The sequence below is a fragment of the Bos grunniens genome, chromosome 9 (genome assembly GCF_055505025.1).
Source record: "Bos grunniens cultivar Pamir isolate PY7600 chromosome 9, Bosgru_T2T1.0, whole genome shotgun sequence".
In the NCBI taxonomy this organism is placed as follows: Eukaryota; Metazoa; Chordata; class Mammalia; order Artiodactyla; family Bovidae; genus Bos; species Bos grunniens.
This window is the reverse complement of record NC_141173.1, coordinates 42,157,538-42,174,356: the sequence shown is the minus strand read 5'-3', so window position 1 is coordinate 42,174,356 and position 16,819 is coordinate 42,157,538. Positions and strand designations below refer to the sequence as shown.

The 16,819-nt window shown below is 39.1% G+C and overlaps 1 protein-coding gene across 10 annotated transcripts in view; it reads left to right on the top strand.

Annotated features, from left to right (window-relative positions):
* ARMC2 (armadillo repeat containing 2) overlaps window positions 1-16,819 on the top strand; it is a 120,006-nt gene that overhangs the window by 67,859 nt on the left and 35,328 nt on the right. For 9 of the 10 annotated variants that reach the window (XR_015132922.1, XR_015132923.1, XM_086317389.1 and 6 more), the window contains 2 exons: window positions 3,265-3,410; window positions 9,846-9,945. Coding sequence is in view for 8 of the 10 variants with exons in the window: in XM_086317389.1 (XP_086173515.1) it covers window positions 3,265-3,410; window positions 9,846-9,945 (246 nt within the window). In the remaining 2 variants the exon portion in view is untranslated. Of the gene's footprint in view, window positions 1-3,264; window positions 3,411-6,079; window positions 6,279-9,845; window positions 9,946-16,819 lie in introns of those variants that run through there. The other variant, XM_086317394.1, reaches the window with a different exon arrangement.

The following is a 16,819-nucleotide window of genomic DNA, read 5'->3' as shown; positions in this document are numbered from 1 at the left end:
ACCAGCTCATTCTCTGTCTCCCTGATTTCCTCCTGCCCTCAGTCTTTCCCAGCATCAGGGCCTTTTCTAATGCGTTGTCTCTTTGCATCAGGTGGCCAAAGTATTGGAGCCTCAGCTTCAACAGCAGTCCTTCCAGTGAATATTCAGGGTTGATTTCCTTTAGGATGGACTGGTAGGCTCTCTGATTAATTCTTCTTTCCTTTAGGATGGACTGGTAGGCTCTCTGAATCAATTCTTTGATGCTCATTAATCATCTTAAAATCCATCTCCCTCAGAGATACTGTCTGATTCATCCATGGTTTTCTGGATCCCAACCTTTCTATGTATACCAGTGGTACCTTTGTAGATACTGATCCAGTAATCCATTCCATCAACAAATATTTATTGAGGACCCACTGTGTACTCTTGAGAATCACTTGGACTGCACGGAGATCAAATTAGTCAATCCTAAAGGAAATCAGTCCTGAATATTCATTGGAAGAACTGATGCTGAAGCTGAAACTCCAATACTTTGGCCACCTGATGCGAAGAACTGATTCATTGGAAAAGACCCTGATGCTGGGAAAGATTGAGGGCAGGAGGAGAATGGGACAACAGAGGATGAGATGGTTGGATGGCATCACCAACCCAATAAACATGAGTTTGAGCAAGCTCCAGGAGTTGGTGACGGACAGGGAAGCCTGCCATGCTGCAGTCCATGGGGTCACAAAGGGGTGGACACGACTGAGCAACTGAACTGAATGACTGTGTACCAGGCACTAGAGTTGGGCCTGAGGGTACAATGGTGAAAAGACAAAATGTGTACCTTCACTGGAGCTTCTAATATAGAGAAATAAAGAAATAGTAAAACACAATATTAAGTAACCTAAAATAAAGTAGTTTGTCATATGTCGTATGAGATGAAGTTTGAGGGGTTGGCCAGAGTCAGGCCATACCAGGCCTTGTAGACCAAAGTCAGGAAATAGAATCGTATGGTAGGAGCAATGGACAAAAAGCCAGTAGGGCTTAGGGCAACAGAAAGCAGAAAGGCTGGGTTCTGGAATATCTCTGAGTTTTGCAACTTAAACAGCTGTGTTGATGGTAGTGTCATGAACTGAGGCGTCAGTACTATGTATTTTTCAAGTGCATGGTGTATGTTTCATGTATGTGATTCTAGTAGCATCACAACCAAGAAATATGGAAACATCCCAGGTATCATATCGTGCTCAGCTCCTTGCACTCCACACAATGTGATCCAGGCAGTAGATACTGATTTTAAATCAGGTGATATGTCACATCTTGATTTGGGCCATTTGTAAAAGTTATGTGTTTGGGGCAAAAGAACCTTGAACTGTCTTGACTTTTCCTAGTGAACTGAGGAAAAAGGTTGAAAGGGAGAGGGGAAAAAAACAAAACAAAACTGAATTTGAAACAAGAAAATAAAAGCTCCTAAGAAAGCTCTGGTCCCTCCTGCTGTGGGGAGTGAGAAGATGACAACAGATTGAGGTACCGGATCTGTGAAGCCTCGGGATCCAGGGAAGAGGGTGTTTGTGTGCACAGTGGGTGGGATCAGTGCTGCACGGTCTTGCAGCGGCCTCTTCCTGTCTGGTTCCGGCCAGGATTCGCGCGAGCGTCTGTGCTCTTTGATGAAGGAGTGGAGAAGCTTGCGAGACATCCTTTGGGTTGACATAAACCAGCAGTGCTCCAGTGCCTGGGCTGTCTCTGAAGAGGGTGGACAGGATAGAGTCGGGGACAGATGATGGGAATTTTCCATTTTATGGCAGTGATGGCTTGGAATGCCTCGAATGGCTTGTTAACCTTCCTTAGCTTAAGAGACTACATTGGTAGGTCAAGTGGAATGCTAGAATAGTTTGTTTCCCCTGCAGTGTTTTGGATACTGAACCTTTCAGGGAAGAATTTACTGAATCACTGTGTAATTGAATCAACTACAAAAGACTTGCATACATTTGTTTGAAGTATTATGTTTATGTTTTCTGCTTTAGAGAGAACCTGGTTGGTTGGCTATATTTTAAAAAAAATTTTTGTTGCAATTTGTTACAAAAGAAAATTAATCAAACATACATGTCATCTTAAGTGTTAAAGTTCATTTGTTATGGCTATAATGATGCTTTTTATTTACATAATCCTCTACAGTGTACAAAAACAGTGTTACCTTTTTTTCCACCTGTTACACGCAACCTTGACTGGTGAGCAGAGTTTGTAATCCCCTTTTCACAGACAAGGAATGGGGGAGTTGAAGAATGACTGAGTGCTTCAGTCACGTATTTAGGAAGATTTGGGAGATTTGGGACTTGACTATCCATCATTTGAGTCTAAGGCTAGTGATCTCCCTCCTTCTGCATTTTGGATGTGAAGACCCATAACAAAGGCGGGGATGGAACCTGTGATTTTTGAACTCCTGTTAATTAATTGGCACTGGCAATGCCAGCCACACATCTCATCTCATTGAATCCTAACAATGCCAGGGCAACTGTCACCATCCCCACTTTATTGATGAGGAAAATGTGCTCTGAGAGGTTAACTAACTAAGCCTAAACCAATGAAGGGCGGGGCTGGAATTTGACCAGGCCATCCAACTCCCAAGCTGACTCCCTTAACCCGGGGCCTGCCTGTACCATCTCAAGAGGAAAGAACACCTTGCGTATATGTAAAACTATTAGATAACAGCAGCTTTCATTTTATAGATTTTTTAAAATTGTTCTCTTCTCCACTTTCAGACAAGGGTTAAAGTACACAGTTTTTCTGAATGTTTTGTTTTTTACAAAACAAGACAAATTTGCAAGACGTCAGTTCTTGCCTCTAGGAAGAGAAAGAGACTAACATTCTTGAATATCCTTTGGCTGCAGCATTATTATTTGATGGTATTTATAAGAATATGGAACAAGAAGTTTCTGATCTGTGGAACTCAAGTGGCATGTCACAGGGTCAATTAATTACCTTATGACTTTTACAGGTTTTGGTATATTAATTGCTTCTTAACAGGAATATTTCATTAATTACTTTTTTTTAAGGCTTAAAATGTATTTTAATAAGTTCATGTTGCATTATTTTACTTTTGAACCAAAGTAGGCTTTCTTTGTATTCATTTCTTGCTCCTTGTGCATAGGCCCAGGTTCTTTGATGGGTGATGCATAAAGGGGCCTTGGTTTAGCTACTGATGTAACAAAAGCTTATGGTGTGGGTTCTCCTGCACTGATCAGTATTGCTGTATTAGTGTTTTCTTTAAAAAAAAAAAAAAAAGCCACTACATGCTTTTTTCCCTAGATGACTGCTACACTGAGAAACTTGGTTGATTCACCACTAGCAAGAAGTAAGTTGCTAAGCATCAACGCCCTTCCCCAGCTCTGCACAGTGATGGAACAGCACATAGGTGACAAGGATGTCTGTACCAATATTGCCAGAATATTCAGGTAAGGTAGAGGAGGAATACAAAGCAGCCTTACAATAACGCTAATGTTTAGATTCGGGAGTTGTCTTTGGTATTTGTGTGTGTAAGTGGCAAAGACTCTGGTTTTTGCTTTTTATGTCACCTAGAAGAAAATGTAGACCTAGTGGCCCACGCTTGAAATAAGTGACTTAAACCTTATTTTATTGACTTCATTTCTTACGTATTTCTAATGTGATTCTAAACTTACTGATTTTAAGTTACTTTAAAGTTGTGACTTGTCCTAGTGTTCTTATAAAAGAAAGAAAACTCTCAGCTTATTGGAGATAAAGAGCTGTATCACAAAATCCGGCAAACCTACTGGTGCACTTGGAAACAGTGCTTAAGGATTCTGACAGAAAAGACGAGCCGTTGCTTAGAAAGTCTGACCTGGCTTAATTTATAATTGCAGGTTATTTTATTGCGGTTGTTTGGCTGAACTTCGGCTCACACGTTCAGTAGTCATGTTTATACTTACTTTGCTGCAGAAGCAATGATAACCTGAATCTAGGCTGCCTCAAAACAAGATGTGACTAAATTTCAGAACTGTCTCTGAATTATGTATTTACCTTTCGCCCTTCACTGCTCTTCACCAGTGTTTTGACATAATGATCCTTCTCAAGAGACCTGGGCCTTTCTTGAACTGTAATATTGTAGCTGTTTGACAAATTACAAAATTTCCTGAAGACTGAATTGGTAATTGACCCCAACATGAGGGTGTGAGTCCAGCTTTGATCTTTTAGCACTGTACTTTCCTATCTGGGTCCTTAATTGTGGGTACTTAATTAGTCCCATTTTGAAGCACATAAAATCATAAAGAGTTCATTTCTGTGTATGGCAGCATGTAAAGATCCAATTTAGTTTTTTTTCCCTGTGGACAGTTTCCCCACCACATGTTACTGAACACGCCATCCTTTTCTCATTGCTTTTGAATGCCGACTCAGGAGAATGCAAGCTTCCATATACTTGCTGGTCTGTTTCTGAACACTCTGTCTGACCCATCCTCAGACTAGTACCAAGTTGTTTTTTTTACTGTTATGGGTTTAAGTCTTGCTATAACATATTAATAAGATGAATCCTCCACTTTTCTCCTTTAAAATCCAAATTTTTATTTTCTCTTCCTCATGAACTGGAGAATCAGCTAAAAAGTCCATGAAAGAAACTTTGGATTTTTTTTCATGAAACTATACTCAGTATTTGGGGTAACTGGGACAGAGGTGGGGAGAATTGACATCTTTGTGATATCAAGTCTTCCATCCATAAACAGTTGTGATGTTTCTTCTTTTCATAAAATTTTATAATTTTCTCTTAAAAAATTTTGTCTTTCCGGAGAAAAAATACATCTTTTGTTGGATGTATTCCTTCATGACTCTTGCTGCAATTATAAATGCATCTTTTAAGAAAACAATTCTAATGAGTGTTGCTAGTGTATATGAACAGTATTGATATTTGCTTATTAACCTTGTTATCCAGAACACCTTAATTAACATTAGGTCCAAGAGTCTATAGATTCTCTTGGATTTTCTATGCAAGTAATTTGCAAACAAGTATAGTTTGTTCCCCACTGCCCATTATTACAACTCTGTTCCTGTCCTCACCTATTTCTTGGGTGCATTGCTTGAAAGTGAAAGTCACTTGGTTGTGTCCGACTCTTTGCAACCCCATGGACTATACAGTCCATGGAATTCTCCAGGCCAGAATACTGAAGTGGGTAGCCTTTCCCTTCTCTGGGGGATCTTCCCAGCCCAGGATCCAACCCAGATCTCCCACATTGCAGGCAGATTCTTTACCAGCTGAATCACAAGGGAAGCCCAAGAATACTGGAGTGGGTAGCCCATCCCTTCTCCAGCGGATTTCCCGACCCAGGAATCAAACCCATGTCTCCTGCTTTGCAGTCAGATTCTGGAGCAGCTGAGCTACCAGGGATATATATATATATATATATGCATATACGTATATTCTTTTTTTCCCCCATTGTTACAGCTCTGCCCCTGTCCTCACCTGTTCCTTGGGTACATTGCTTAGGATGTCCGATATAAAGTTGTGAGAGTATTAGGCTGGCTGACTTTCTCCTGACTTTAAGGGAAATGTTTTTGTAGTTTTGCCAGTTTAAATTGTGGTTTTTGTAGATACCCCTTAACAGTTAAGGAACAATTTTTTCCCTTTAATGGATTTTAAATTTCCTTGAATTCTTGAATATGTTTTGATTATATGGATTTTCTTTGTTTAATTCTTTAATGTAGTAGATTACATTAACAGGTTTTCTCATGTTAAACCATTATATATTGCTAGGTTTGCTCAGCTTATATTTTGTTAAGGATTTTTCATTTATGGTTATGAGTTAGATTGACCTATATATTTCCTTTCTTGTACTGTCCTTGTCTGGTTTTAATGTCCAGTTTATATCAGCCTCATAAAATTAACTGGGATATATTCCAACATTTTCTCTCTTTTAGAAGAATTTCTGAAAGTTAAACTTATCTGCTTCTTGAAAAGTCTGTAGAATCTGCTTGAAAAGCTGTTTTATCCTGTTGTGTGTATATGTGTGTGTGTGCATGCATGTGTGAATATCATTGACAACTGATTCACTTTCTGTAATGGTCTAGTCATATCCTATTTACACTTGGTTCAGTTTCTTTTTTTCTTTTTTTTCAGTTCTACCAGTTTATTGCTGCCAACCCATCATCCTCCACCCTCATGCACACATGCTCGGTCATGTAACCCCATGGACTGCAGCCTGCCAGGCTCCTCTGTCCATGGACTTTTCCAGGCAAGAATACTGGAGTGGGTTGCCATTTCCTTCTCCTTGGTTCAGTTTCTAAAAGTTATATTTTTATAAGGATTCATTCATTTAAGTTTCAGACTATATAAGGGCATTCCAAATATTCTGTTATCCTTTTATTTTTAACACCAAAAACACTTTGTATTGGGATATAGCTGATTAACAATGTTGTGATAGTTTCAGGTGAACAGGGAAGAGTCTCGGCCACACATATACATGTATCCCTTCTCCCTCAAACCCCTCTCTCATCCAGGCTGCTACTTAACATTGAGCAGAGTTCCATGTGCTATACAATAGGTTTTCATTGGTTTAAATATAGCAGTGTATACATGTCTTGCCCAAAGTCCTTAACTATCCCTTCTATCCCCGCCCCAGCATCCATGAGTTTTCCACGTCTGTGAATCTCTTTCTGTTGTGTAAGTTCACTTGTATTGTTTCTTTTTAGAGTCAATATATGCTGCTGCTGCTTAATCACTGCAGTCGTGTCTGACTCTGCGACCCTGTGGACTGCAACGTGCCAGGCTCCTCTGTCCATGGGATTCTCTAGGCAAGAACACTGGAGCGGGTTGCCATGCCCTTCTCCAGGGGATCTTCCCAACCCATGGATTGAACCCAGGTCTCCTGCATTGCAGGCAGATTCTTTACCGCTGAGCCACCAGGGAGCCCTCCATGTTGCTGCCAGTGGCCTTACTTCATTCTTTTTAATGGCTGAGTAATATTCCAGTGTGTGTGTGTGTGTGTGTGTGCACCCGCCACACCTTCTTTATCCATTCCTCTGTCGATGGACATTTTGGTTGTTTGCATGTCTTGTAAACAATGTGCTGCCTTGAACACTGGGGTACATGTATCTTTCTGGGCCATGTCTTTCTCTGGACATATGCCCAGGAGTGGGACTGCAGGATCATACAGTAGCTCTATTTTTCGTTTCTTAAGGAACCTCCATACTGCTCTCCATAGTCGATGCACCAATTTACATTCCTACCAACGGTGCAGAAGGGTTCCCTTCTCTCCACACCCTCTTCAACATTTGTTGTTTGTGGATTTTTTATGATAACCAGTCTGACCAGTGTGAGGTGATGTCTCACTGTAGTTTTGATTTGCATTTCTCTGGAAATTAGCAGTTTTGAACATCGTTTCATGTGCCTGTTTGCCATCCGTATGTCCCCTTTAGAGAAATGTCTGTTCAGATCTTCTGCCCATTTTTTGAGTGGGCTGTTTGTTTTGATGATATTAAGTGTCATAAGCTGTAAATTTTGGAGACTAATCCCTTATCAGTCACATCATTTGCAAATATTTTCTCCCAATCTGTGGGTTGTCTTTTTGTTTTGTTTATTGTTTCCTTTGCTATGCAAAAGCTTTTGAATTTAAGTAGGTCCCATTTGTTTATTTTTGCTTTTATTTCCATTATTCTGGGAGCTGGATTAAAAAAGATGATGCTGTGATTTATGTCAGAGAGTGTTCTGCCTATGTTTTCCTCTAAGTTTTATAGTGTCCGGTCTGAAATTTAGATCTTTAATCCATTATTTTTGTGTATGGAGTTAAGGAATGATCTAATTTCATTTTTTTACATGTGGCCTGTCTATGTATGCCCAATCTCGTCTGTTATTCTTTTAATCTCTGTTGCCTTTCTAATTATACCCCTTTTATTTATATTATTTATTTAAGAAATATTATGCAGTGCCTACTATGTGCCAGGCAGTGTTCTAAGCACTTTCTAAATACTAATTCATTTATTCCTTATAACGGCTTTAAGAGGTAGGTACTTATTATTATCTTCATTTTACCTATGAGGAGGCTAGGCATAGAGAAGTTTGGTAGTTTTCCCAGAGTTGCACCGCTGTGATTTAAACTAGATAGTCTGGCTCTAGAATGTACATGGTTAACTTCTATGTCACACTGTCTCTTCATTTTGATGTTGATTTTCATTCCTTATTTTGAAGATTTATGATATTTCTCTTTTTCTCTTCATCAGTCTTACCAAAGGTTGGCCAATTTATCAGTTTTTGCAAAGAACCAGTAGATTTATCAAACCACTCTATTATAAGTTTCTTTCCTATTGTATTCCTCATTCTTAGCCTTAGTAATTCTTCTATTCTTTTTGCATATATTATATTTTCTTCTGGACTTACCTGGTGATTGAGATGCTAAAAAATCTGCCTACAGTGGGGGAGACCTGGGTTTGATCCCTGGGTTGGGAAGGTCCCCTGGAGGAGGGCATGGCAACCCACTCCAGTATTCTGGCCTGGAGAATCCTCACGGACAGAAGAGCCTGGTGGCCTCCAGTGCATGGGGTCACAAAGAGTCGGACACAACTGAGTGACTAAACACAGCACATATTTCCTTCTATGTTGGTTAGAAATCCCTTTGCTGTCAGCTTTCTTAAGGTTGTGAATTTTCCTCTACTGCTGCAGCCGCATCTAAATTTTGATCTGTAGTATTTTTTGTTATTATTCAGATATGTGGTTTTTTATTTTCTTATTTCTTTGACCTATAAGTTATGTGTTTTTAAATTTCCAAAAGTATGTCTTTAAAATGTGATCTAAAACATTGGTAATTTACTGAGACTTGTTAATGGCCAGGCACATGATCAAGTTTTTAAAATATTAGTGATGTTTTTTCTATTAATCTGTCACTTAATGAGAGGTTTATGAACATCTATTAATTTGATATAGGTTTGTGAGTTCCACCTTGTGGGTTATGTTAGTTTGTTTGCTTACTTTGGAAAATTTGAAGCCATTTTCAAGGTTTTTTGCCTTAAGGTCTATTTTGCCTGATATTAATATACTTGATATACTTGATATTAATATGCTGCTGCTAAGTCGCTTCAGTCGTGTCCTACTCTGTGCCACCCCATAGACAGCGGCCCACCAGGCTCCCCCGTCCCTGGGATTCTCCAGGCAAGAACACTGGAGTGGGTTGCCATTTCCTTCTCCAATGAGTGAAAGTGAAGTTGCTCAGTCGTGCCTGACTCTTAGCGACCCCATGGACTGCAGCCTACCAGGCTCCTCCATCCATGGGATTTTCTAGGCAAGAGTACTGGAGTGGGGTGCCATTGCCTTCTCTGTGAAATTAATATACCTAGCATATTTGAGCAGTTTAACATTTGCTTGTGCTGAAGTTCCAGGAGATTGACTCTACCAGATTGAAATTTACCAGATATTGTGTAAATTTCTTATCTTGTGTTTTCTGAACCACAAGCTCGGTTGGTAAAAAAGCTGCCTGCAATGCAGGAGACCTGGATTCAATTCTTGTGTTGGGAAGATCCCTGGAGGAGAGCATGGCAACCCACTCCAGTATTCTTGCCTGGAGAATTCCATGGACAGAGGAGTCTGGCAGGATACAGTCCATGGGGTCGCAAGAGTCGGACGCGACTCAGTGACTAAACCACCACCACCTGCGTTAGAGGTTTCAGCTTTCTCTTTTTCAAAGAACTTGAAATTTTCCTTGCTCCCACCCTGTGCTCCTGGAATCTAGAGCAGGTGACCAGCTCCCTGAGGCATCTCTGGGCCAGTGTATAGAGTATTTCCAGACTGCTTTTCATGCACAGGACAATGCTTTGAAGGTCTGCATTTAAAGCGGACTTGAGTTTTATTGAAAAACAAAGCTGACTTTTATTTTTTCCATTTGACATTTCTACAGCAAACTTACTTCTTACCATGACTGCTGTGTAGCCTTGGCCAGCTATTCCAGATGTTATGCCTTGTTTTTGAATCTGATAAACAAATACCAGAAGAAGCAGGTCAGTTCTTTATACATTTAACTCTTCAGTGTGTCTTTGCATTGATGTATTTGTGTAATAAGGCCACGTTGAATGATTTTGTGTTTTGAATGCGTAATTTTCTCTTAGAAGCTTCCATTAGATATGTAACGAGCTGCCCCCAGGAGGCAGAGAGTTCCATGGAGGAAGTGGGGAGGAAGTAATTTGAGGCAGAAATGGCCTCAGAAGGATGTGCGTGCAGTATAAGGATTCATGATGTTGGGTGAAGGGTGGGTGCTGTTCTCCTAGTGCTCTGTGGACGCCTCCTACAGGAGGCACCTTTGAGTGGGGTGGGGTTACACTGGTTATTTCCAGGCCCCAACCCAGGCCTACTGAGCCAGGTGGGTGCAGATGTGCCCAGCCACCTGCACTTTAACAAGAACTGCAGGGACTTCTAATGCAAACTAAAGTTTGGGATCCCCTACACTGGGTATACTCTGAAGATTCTGCTAGCCCTGAAATTTTCTAATTTTTTGACACTGTTGTATTTAGAAGATGACATTTCAAGGTTAAGTATTTAAAGGAAATAATTTGGTTTTAATGAGTTGGACAAAAATGTAACAACTGTTTTAAAAAAAGGAAGAATTCACAAATGACTTTCCCTTAATAAAATTATAATACTTAATACAAACATTAATTTTTATGATATTATCAGTTTTGAATAGTCATTAAATGCAGGCTAGTTTTATTTGCCTTTATAAATGATTAAAGTGACATCAACTCTTTAGTGAGGATGGTTTATACATGAAAATAGGTATTAATTTCCAGTATGGTAAATTTTCAAAATTACATAGTAGGCCTCACCAGTTTAAAATCAAATTATATATATTCTAAAATGGTTTTAATATAAACCTTTGTGTTTGTTTATATTAACCATATCAAAACCACCTCAAAATATAATTCCTGTTTGCCACAAATAGCGCTAAACTTATTCTTACCTAGCCAAGTACTTCTGCTGAGAATGACTAAATTTGTTATATTTTACACTGTTATCAGCTATTTATTAAAAGGTTGCTAGTCTCATTTTGGTTATATTGATAAAGAGAAATTTCTGTGTTCATATTACATCATTATGTATTATGTGCTCAGTTGCTCAATCATGTCTGAGTCTTTGCGGCAGGACTGTAGCCTGCCAGGCTTCTCTGGCCATGAAATTTTCCAGGCAAGAGTACTGGAGCAGGTTGCCATTTCCTATTCCAGGGGATCTTCCCGACCCAGGGATTGAACCTGGGTCTCCTGCACTGGCAGGCAGATTCTTTACCACTAGCACCACCTGTAAGTTTTAAAGATGATAAACTTTGCTGAAAGTGTTAATGTCTCTATTTCACTTTAAAAAATTTACAGATATGCACTTGGGTTCCTGATTCTGAGTATTTGGACTACAAATGCTTTCCCCTGTGTATTTTGTATTTTCTCTAAATTACATACTTTGAAAGATTTCATGGCATAGGAATTTGCTGTGTCAGCTGAAGAATGAATTTGATTACCTTACAGTATTCACAGTGCTGTTAATTTAAGTATCCATTAGGCATTTACTGATTTAGATTTTGGTAAAATATACTATCAGAACTCTAATCTTTAGACAAGTGAATTAACCCCCTAAGAGCTTGGATACTCCTAGTTCTGGTTTTCTTTTTTAAGGAAAAAATGAAAAGGGTAGAAAAGATAGTTTGCTGTAACATTAAAAGAAACTTTTCAATATTATACTTATAAATGGATTTAATTATGGATTTTATTTTGTAATTTTGTTTTATGGGATTACTTTATGGGTTTTAATTTTAATTTACCATCATAGTTTCTTTTTTACTTTGGTGTTTTGATCATGGATGACTTAGATTGGACAGTAACTGGAGAAGATGTTTTCAAATGTGGATTTAAAGAAAACATTTCTGTTTAACAGTTTGATTTCAAGTTATGTCATAACCGGTAATTTTTTTTGAAAAAGAAGAAAACCCATCAGTTCAGTACTGACAAATAGCCCTATTTGTTACAGTATTACTGGTACATAACTGTTTGTTTCTCTAATTGTAATTTAGATGATGGTTGTGTTTAATAGAAAGTAGAAAGTTCTGGCATCTGGCTGTTAATAATGAGATACTTGAGATGTGAGTATAGTTAAGGGTATGCTTTTTCTGGTTCAAGGGACTAAATGTCTTAAAGTTTAATTGGCATAAAATTTAACCACACTTCTTACTGAATTGCTTTTCACTTTGGACTGGTAGTTATCTATAAAGCAAAATTGGTATTTAAAGGCCATATTTTTCTCTATTGATTTACGTTATAATTTTGTATTCCTGCTAAAATTATTTTGGTCCAAAAATGAATAAAGAGCATCTTGCAAAGTAAGTACAGTAACATGTTGTTTTTAGAACCACCAAGGAAATGTGCGATTTATCCCCTTAATCACCAAAGTTATTACCTTTTTAAACTTTCAAAAATTTTTTTATTTATTTACTTTAGACCGGGCAGGGTCTTCACTGCTGCTCGCATTTTATGCTACTTGTGCCGAGCAGGGGCACTCTCCAGATGCAACACACGGGCTTCCCTTGTTGCCGAGTGCGGGCCCTAGGACGCACAGGTCAATAGTTGCAGCATGTGGGCTCAGCAGGCGCAGCTTCCAGGCTCTAGCACAGGCTCAATAGTTGTGGCACATCCATGGCATGTGGGATCTTCCCAGATCAGGGATGGAACTTGTGTCCCCTGCATTGGCAGGCAGATTCTACCACTGAGCCACCAGGGAAGCCCTCACTAAAATTATTTTAGTCATTGTGGTAAAAATCATATTCAACTATATTACATATTTCCTTGCTCTCTTAGAAGATATTAAAAATAATTTCCTCTTATCAATGCCAAAGGTCAATATTACAAGCAGTAATTATTACTCTAGAGGTTGTTTGTCCTACTTTGGGGGCATGAGTCTGTTGATAGACTTCTTTAAATGCCTGTGTCATCTTTGTGTAGATTTCTCTCTCCCTTTCCATTGTTATTAACTTTGCTTTGGTAATCATTACCTGTCTTTTGCAATGATTTGTAATTAGTAGGGGAACCTCATAACCAACCTTAAAAGTAACACCTAAAGAGTCTAAACACTGACTTTGAATAGGTTCTGAGTGAGAAGAGCCTGAGGGACTTTTGATGAAATTTCTCTCAGCTGTTCTTATCTTCAAAAGCCAATTCATATTCAAGGTGTGGCTCTGTGTTCCTTTCTCTATGAAGCCTTCTAAGACCAGCCAATTTTTTCCTCATTAGTGCATCATTTAATTTTTATTTTTTAAAGGTTTGTAGCAACTTAGCAGTAGCAGCAGCAGCAGCAGCAGCAGCTCTATTTGTAATAGTCAAAAACTAGAAAGAACCAAATGTCCTTCTCTGGATAAATGGCTAAGCAAACTGTGGAATATCTATGCCATGGAATACTATTCAGCATTAAAAAAGGACTGAGCTATTTATATATACTATATCCTGGATAAATCTCCAACTATACTGAGTGAAAAGAGCCAGTCCCCAAATGTTACATACTGCATGCATGATTTTAAACCCTTTAATGTAGCTAGTGCACCCAGTTAATACAGTCAGAGCTGAGGACCCAAGCCGTATGTTTCTGACCCTAACTATTTCACTATTATTAAGAAAAATCATCCAAAACTTAGAGCTAGAGTGCGGGGTAGGAGCCCGTATATTCTGACAAAGTCATACTGGGGCACTGTTTAACCAACAGGGCTTAATTCCCAAGGAGAATATATCTTTGTTTAAACTTGCTGTTTACTATTTGATTAGAACCCAGACACTATAAAGTTACACATTAATTTGTACATTTTTTCCTCTGGTAGACAAGATAACCTCAAAGTTATGGTTTGTTACCTTAGGGCCATTAGCCAGGTATGATTCTAACTAGTAGTCTTCCTCTAACATTCTTTTTAAAGCTTGTAAACACCCAGTTCTTGTTTTTGGAGCCCACTTTATCATTGTATTGGCTTCCTTCATTAATGAGATAAATAATTCTTTTAATGTGTTCATTTTATATTTCTGTGAGAGCCAGGTTAACTTTTTATAAATTATACTTTGACTTTGTATTGTCTTTTACTTATGCAAAAGAAGGAAATATTACAGTTTTGAATCATCTTTGATATTTTCTAGTAAGGAAAAATATATATATTTTACATTTTCCTCAAAACCAGAATGCTTTAGAAGAGCAGGGAAATTGTTCAGGCTACAAGGAAATAGTTATGTGTCCCAACCACTTCCTAAAATCGTTAACCAAAGGCTTTTAGAGATCTTTGTAAATATTTCTTTTGTGATTCTCTAAGTAGTTATCATTTGTGTAGCTGCCTTATGCACTATTGGGATTTCCTAAGGACACAGGCTTTGTCTTTATAAACCTGAGATGATTCTTGGCGTAACAGACTCATGATAAGTGCTGAAAGAATGAATTTTGTGTATGTGAAATGCTTTGGAATCTGTAAAGTGTTATACAATATATTTTTTTTTCTAGTCCTCTAGTACTTCTTCCTTAAATATTACTTTCCTCTTCCTACTTTGGAGGAGGAAATAATAATTTTCCCCACATTTTTCTTGTTGATGGGCTGCCATACACAGCAGCAAAACAGAAATGCTGGATCTTAAATTACTTCAGACCAGCACAGCATCTTAGGTTCCTGTTCCCTTTGGCCCAGGTGACTAGTTGGATAAGATTTGTTTTCCTCTTTCCCAAGAGATAGAAGTGATTTCCAGAAACAGAAACCGCACACCACATCCTGATGTGAGTGTTTTAATCTTTGGTGGCTCAGATTTTGCTCCACCTGAGCTTTACTTGGACATTGAGACTTTTGAACTGATCTTTGAAATGTACCCCAGTCATCCAGCAGCTTTTAAACTGGAATTATTACTTCCTAGAACTATTTTTGTTTCAGTTCTAGGAAATGTTTCTCCAAGGCCAGCTTGGATTATAGACACATGCACACTTTGGACCCGTTATAGTCTCTTAGTGTACAGAGCTGTCACCCAGGGACTCAGCAATCAGTCTGCAGCCCTTATCTTTGTCCTGAGAGGTTAGCATTGCCTTTGTCTTAAAAGTTTGAAGGCTACGTTGATAATTGGCAGAGATTTCATTTTTCTGGGACTTATTTTTAAATTTAATCACGTTATGACTTAGTGTATTTTTGGAGAACATAGAAACAAAAATCTCAAAAAAAGAAAGAAGGAAAGAAAGAAAACCCCTCTCTAGTGACAAATGAACTGTCACCTGCACACACCTCTTTGAGTGTTTTTTGATCACCCAGGTGAGGAGCTTAGCAGGAAACTGTGGCCAGCCGCTTCCCCCGTCCACCAGGGGGAGATGCTGCTTGGAACCAGGTAGCACCAAAGCTGATGGCTGCTGGGAGAAGTGGAATCTTTCCTCCCCCATCTGGTGGTGCATTCCATTAAAGGGAAAAAAAGAAAAAGTGAGAAAATGTCAAAAGTAAAAAATTTTTTCCTGTTTATTTTTTTCCACACCTTATTCATATTCATCTCTTTTCAAGGAAAAGTCTGACTTCAGCATATGAAAATTGGTCTTTTTGGAGTGCCCTTAATCTGTCTCAGTTATTAGGTCAGTTGATAATGAAAGGTGGTGGGGAGAGCATTTTCACCTTTATTTTCTACCTGTCTGTGTTGTGAGAATTATTTAAAAGAAACATGGATTCATAGTTTTTTAACATGATATAAAAACACTAGGTATTAAAGTGGTGAGATATTGAATTCTTTCTTGATTTGAATCATTGAATCATTGTCTTCTAAACTTGAGGAGTTTTAAAAATACAGGTTCTCAGGCCTCACCCTGGGAGAGCCTGATTCAGGTCTGGGACAGAGCCCAAGAACCTATTTTTAATAGGTACCTCAGGTGAAGAGCAGGTGTGGGAACCTGTGGTGTAAATTATTAAGATGGCCCCTTAAAACAAATTGTTTTCCCCAAAATTGACAGCGGAGGGTTTTGTACAAATCCTCAAGAGATTTTAAAGTGATTAATCAAAGCAGCCACACAGGGTCAATCTTCATCTTCAGGCATGTGGCTGAAAGTGAATCTCCCTTACAAAGTAGGAACCAAATCAGCAAGACAGGCCAGGTGTTGGTGTAGATTTCCCCAGTAAGTGGTGATAACCACCCGCCTTGTGCCTTTTGCTGAGGCACAAGGTAGCCAAGGAGCACTTGCTTAGCCAGAGAAAAGGAGATGGGCCGTTCGACCCTTCCAGGGACTTTCTCTGCCAGACTTGTGTCAAAACAGATGACACTGAGACCAAGCCATTGCACAAATGGGGCTTCCGACACCGGTCACACTGGGCTACTGAGGAGAAGTGAGCCCTGGGGATCCTTGAACTGGCAGTGGAAGGGAGGATTCCTTATCCTTGGTTAGCTAGACAAGCCACAAGTTGTTCTTGACTCATTTGCTAATGAAGCAACCACCGAATTTTATTTTTGCTTTGAGAAATTTCAGTATATCTCCATATCTAACCTTTGTTAAGTTTGCAACAAAGCTGAGGACAATTTGTTCATTTTAAATAACGCATGGTTGGGTTCACAACAACTCTGTTCACCCATAGCCCTTCAGTGACGCGAGCTTGTCAGAATATGATGGCTGTGGTACAAGCCAAGGGTTTCATCGGCAGTCTCAGAGAAAAGGAATCCACTCCTCCCAGCTCTCACAAAGGACTTCCTCAGGGAGAACAAGGGCAACTTCTTTGGCTCATGTCTGTCTGTGAGGTTGATTTGTCCAGGATCCATGGTCCAACTGGTAACTCCCAGTTCCCACACACACAAAAACTGAGACCAAAACACAGCACTGCAGTCAGCCGGGTGCAGTTTGTACGTTAGACTAGAGCACAAA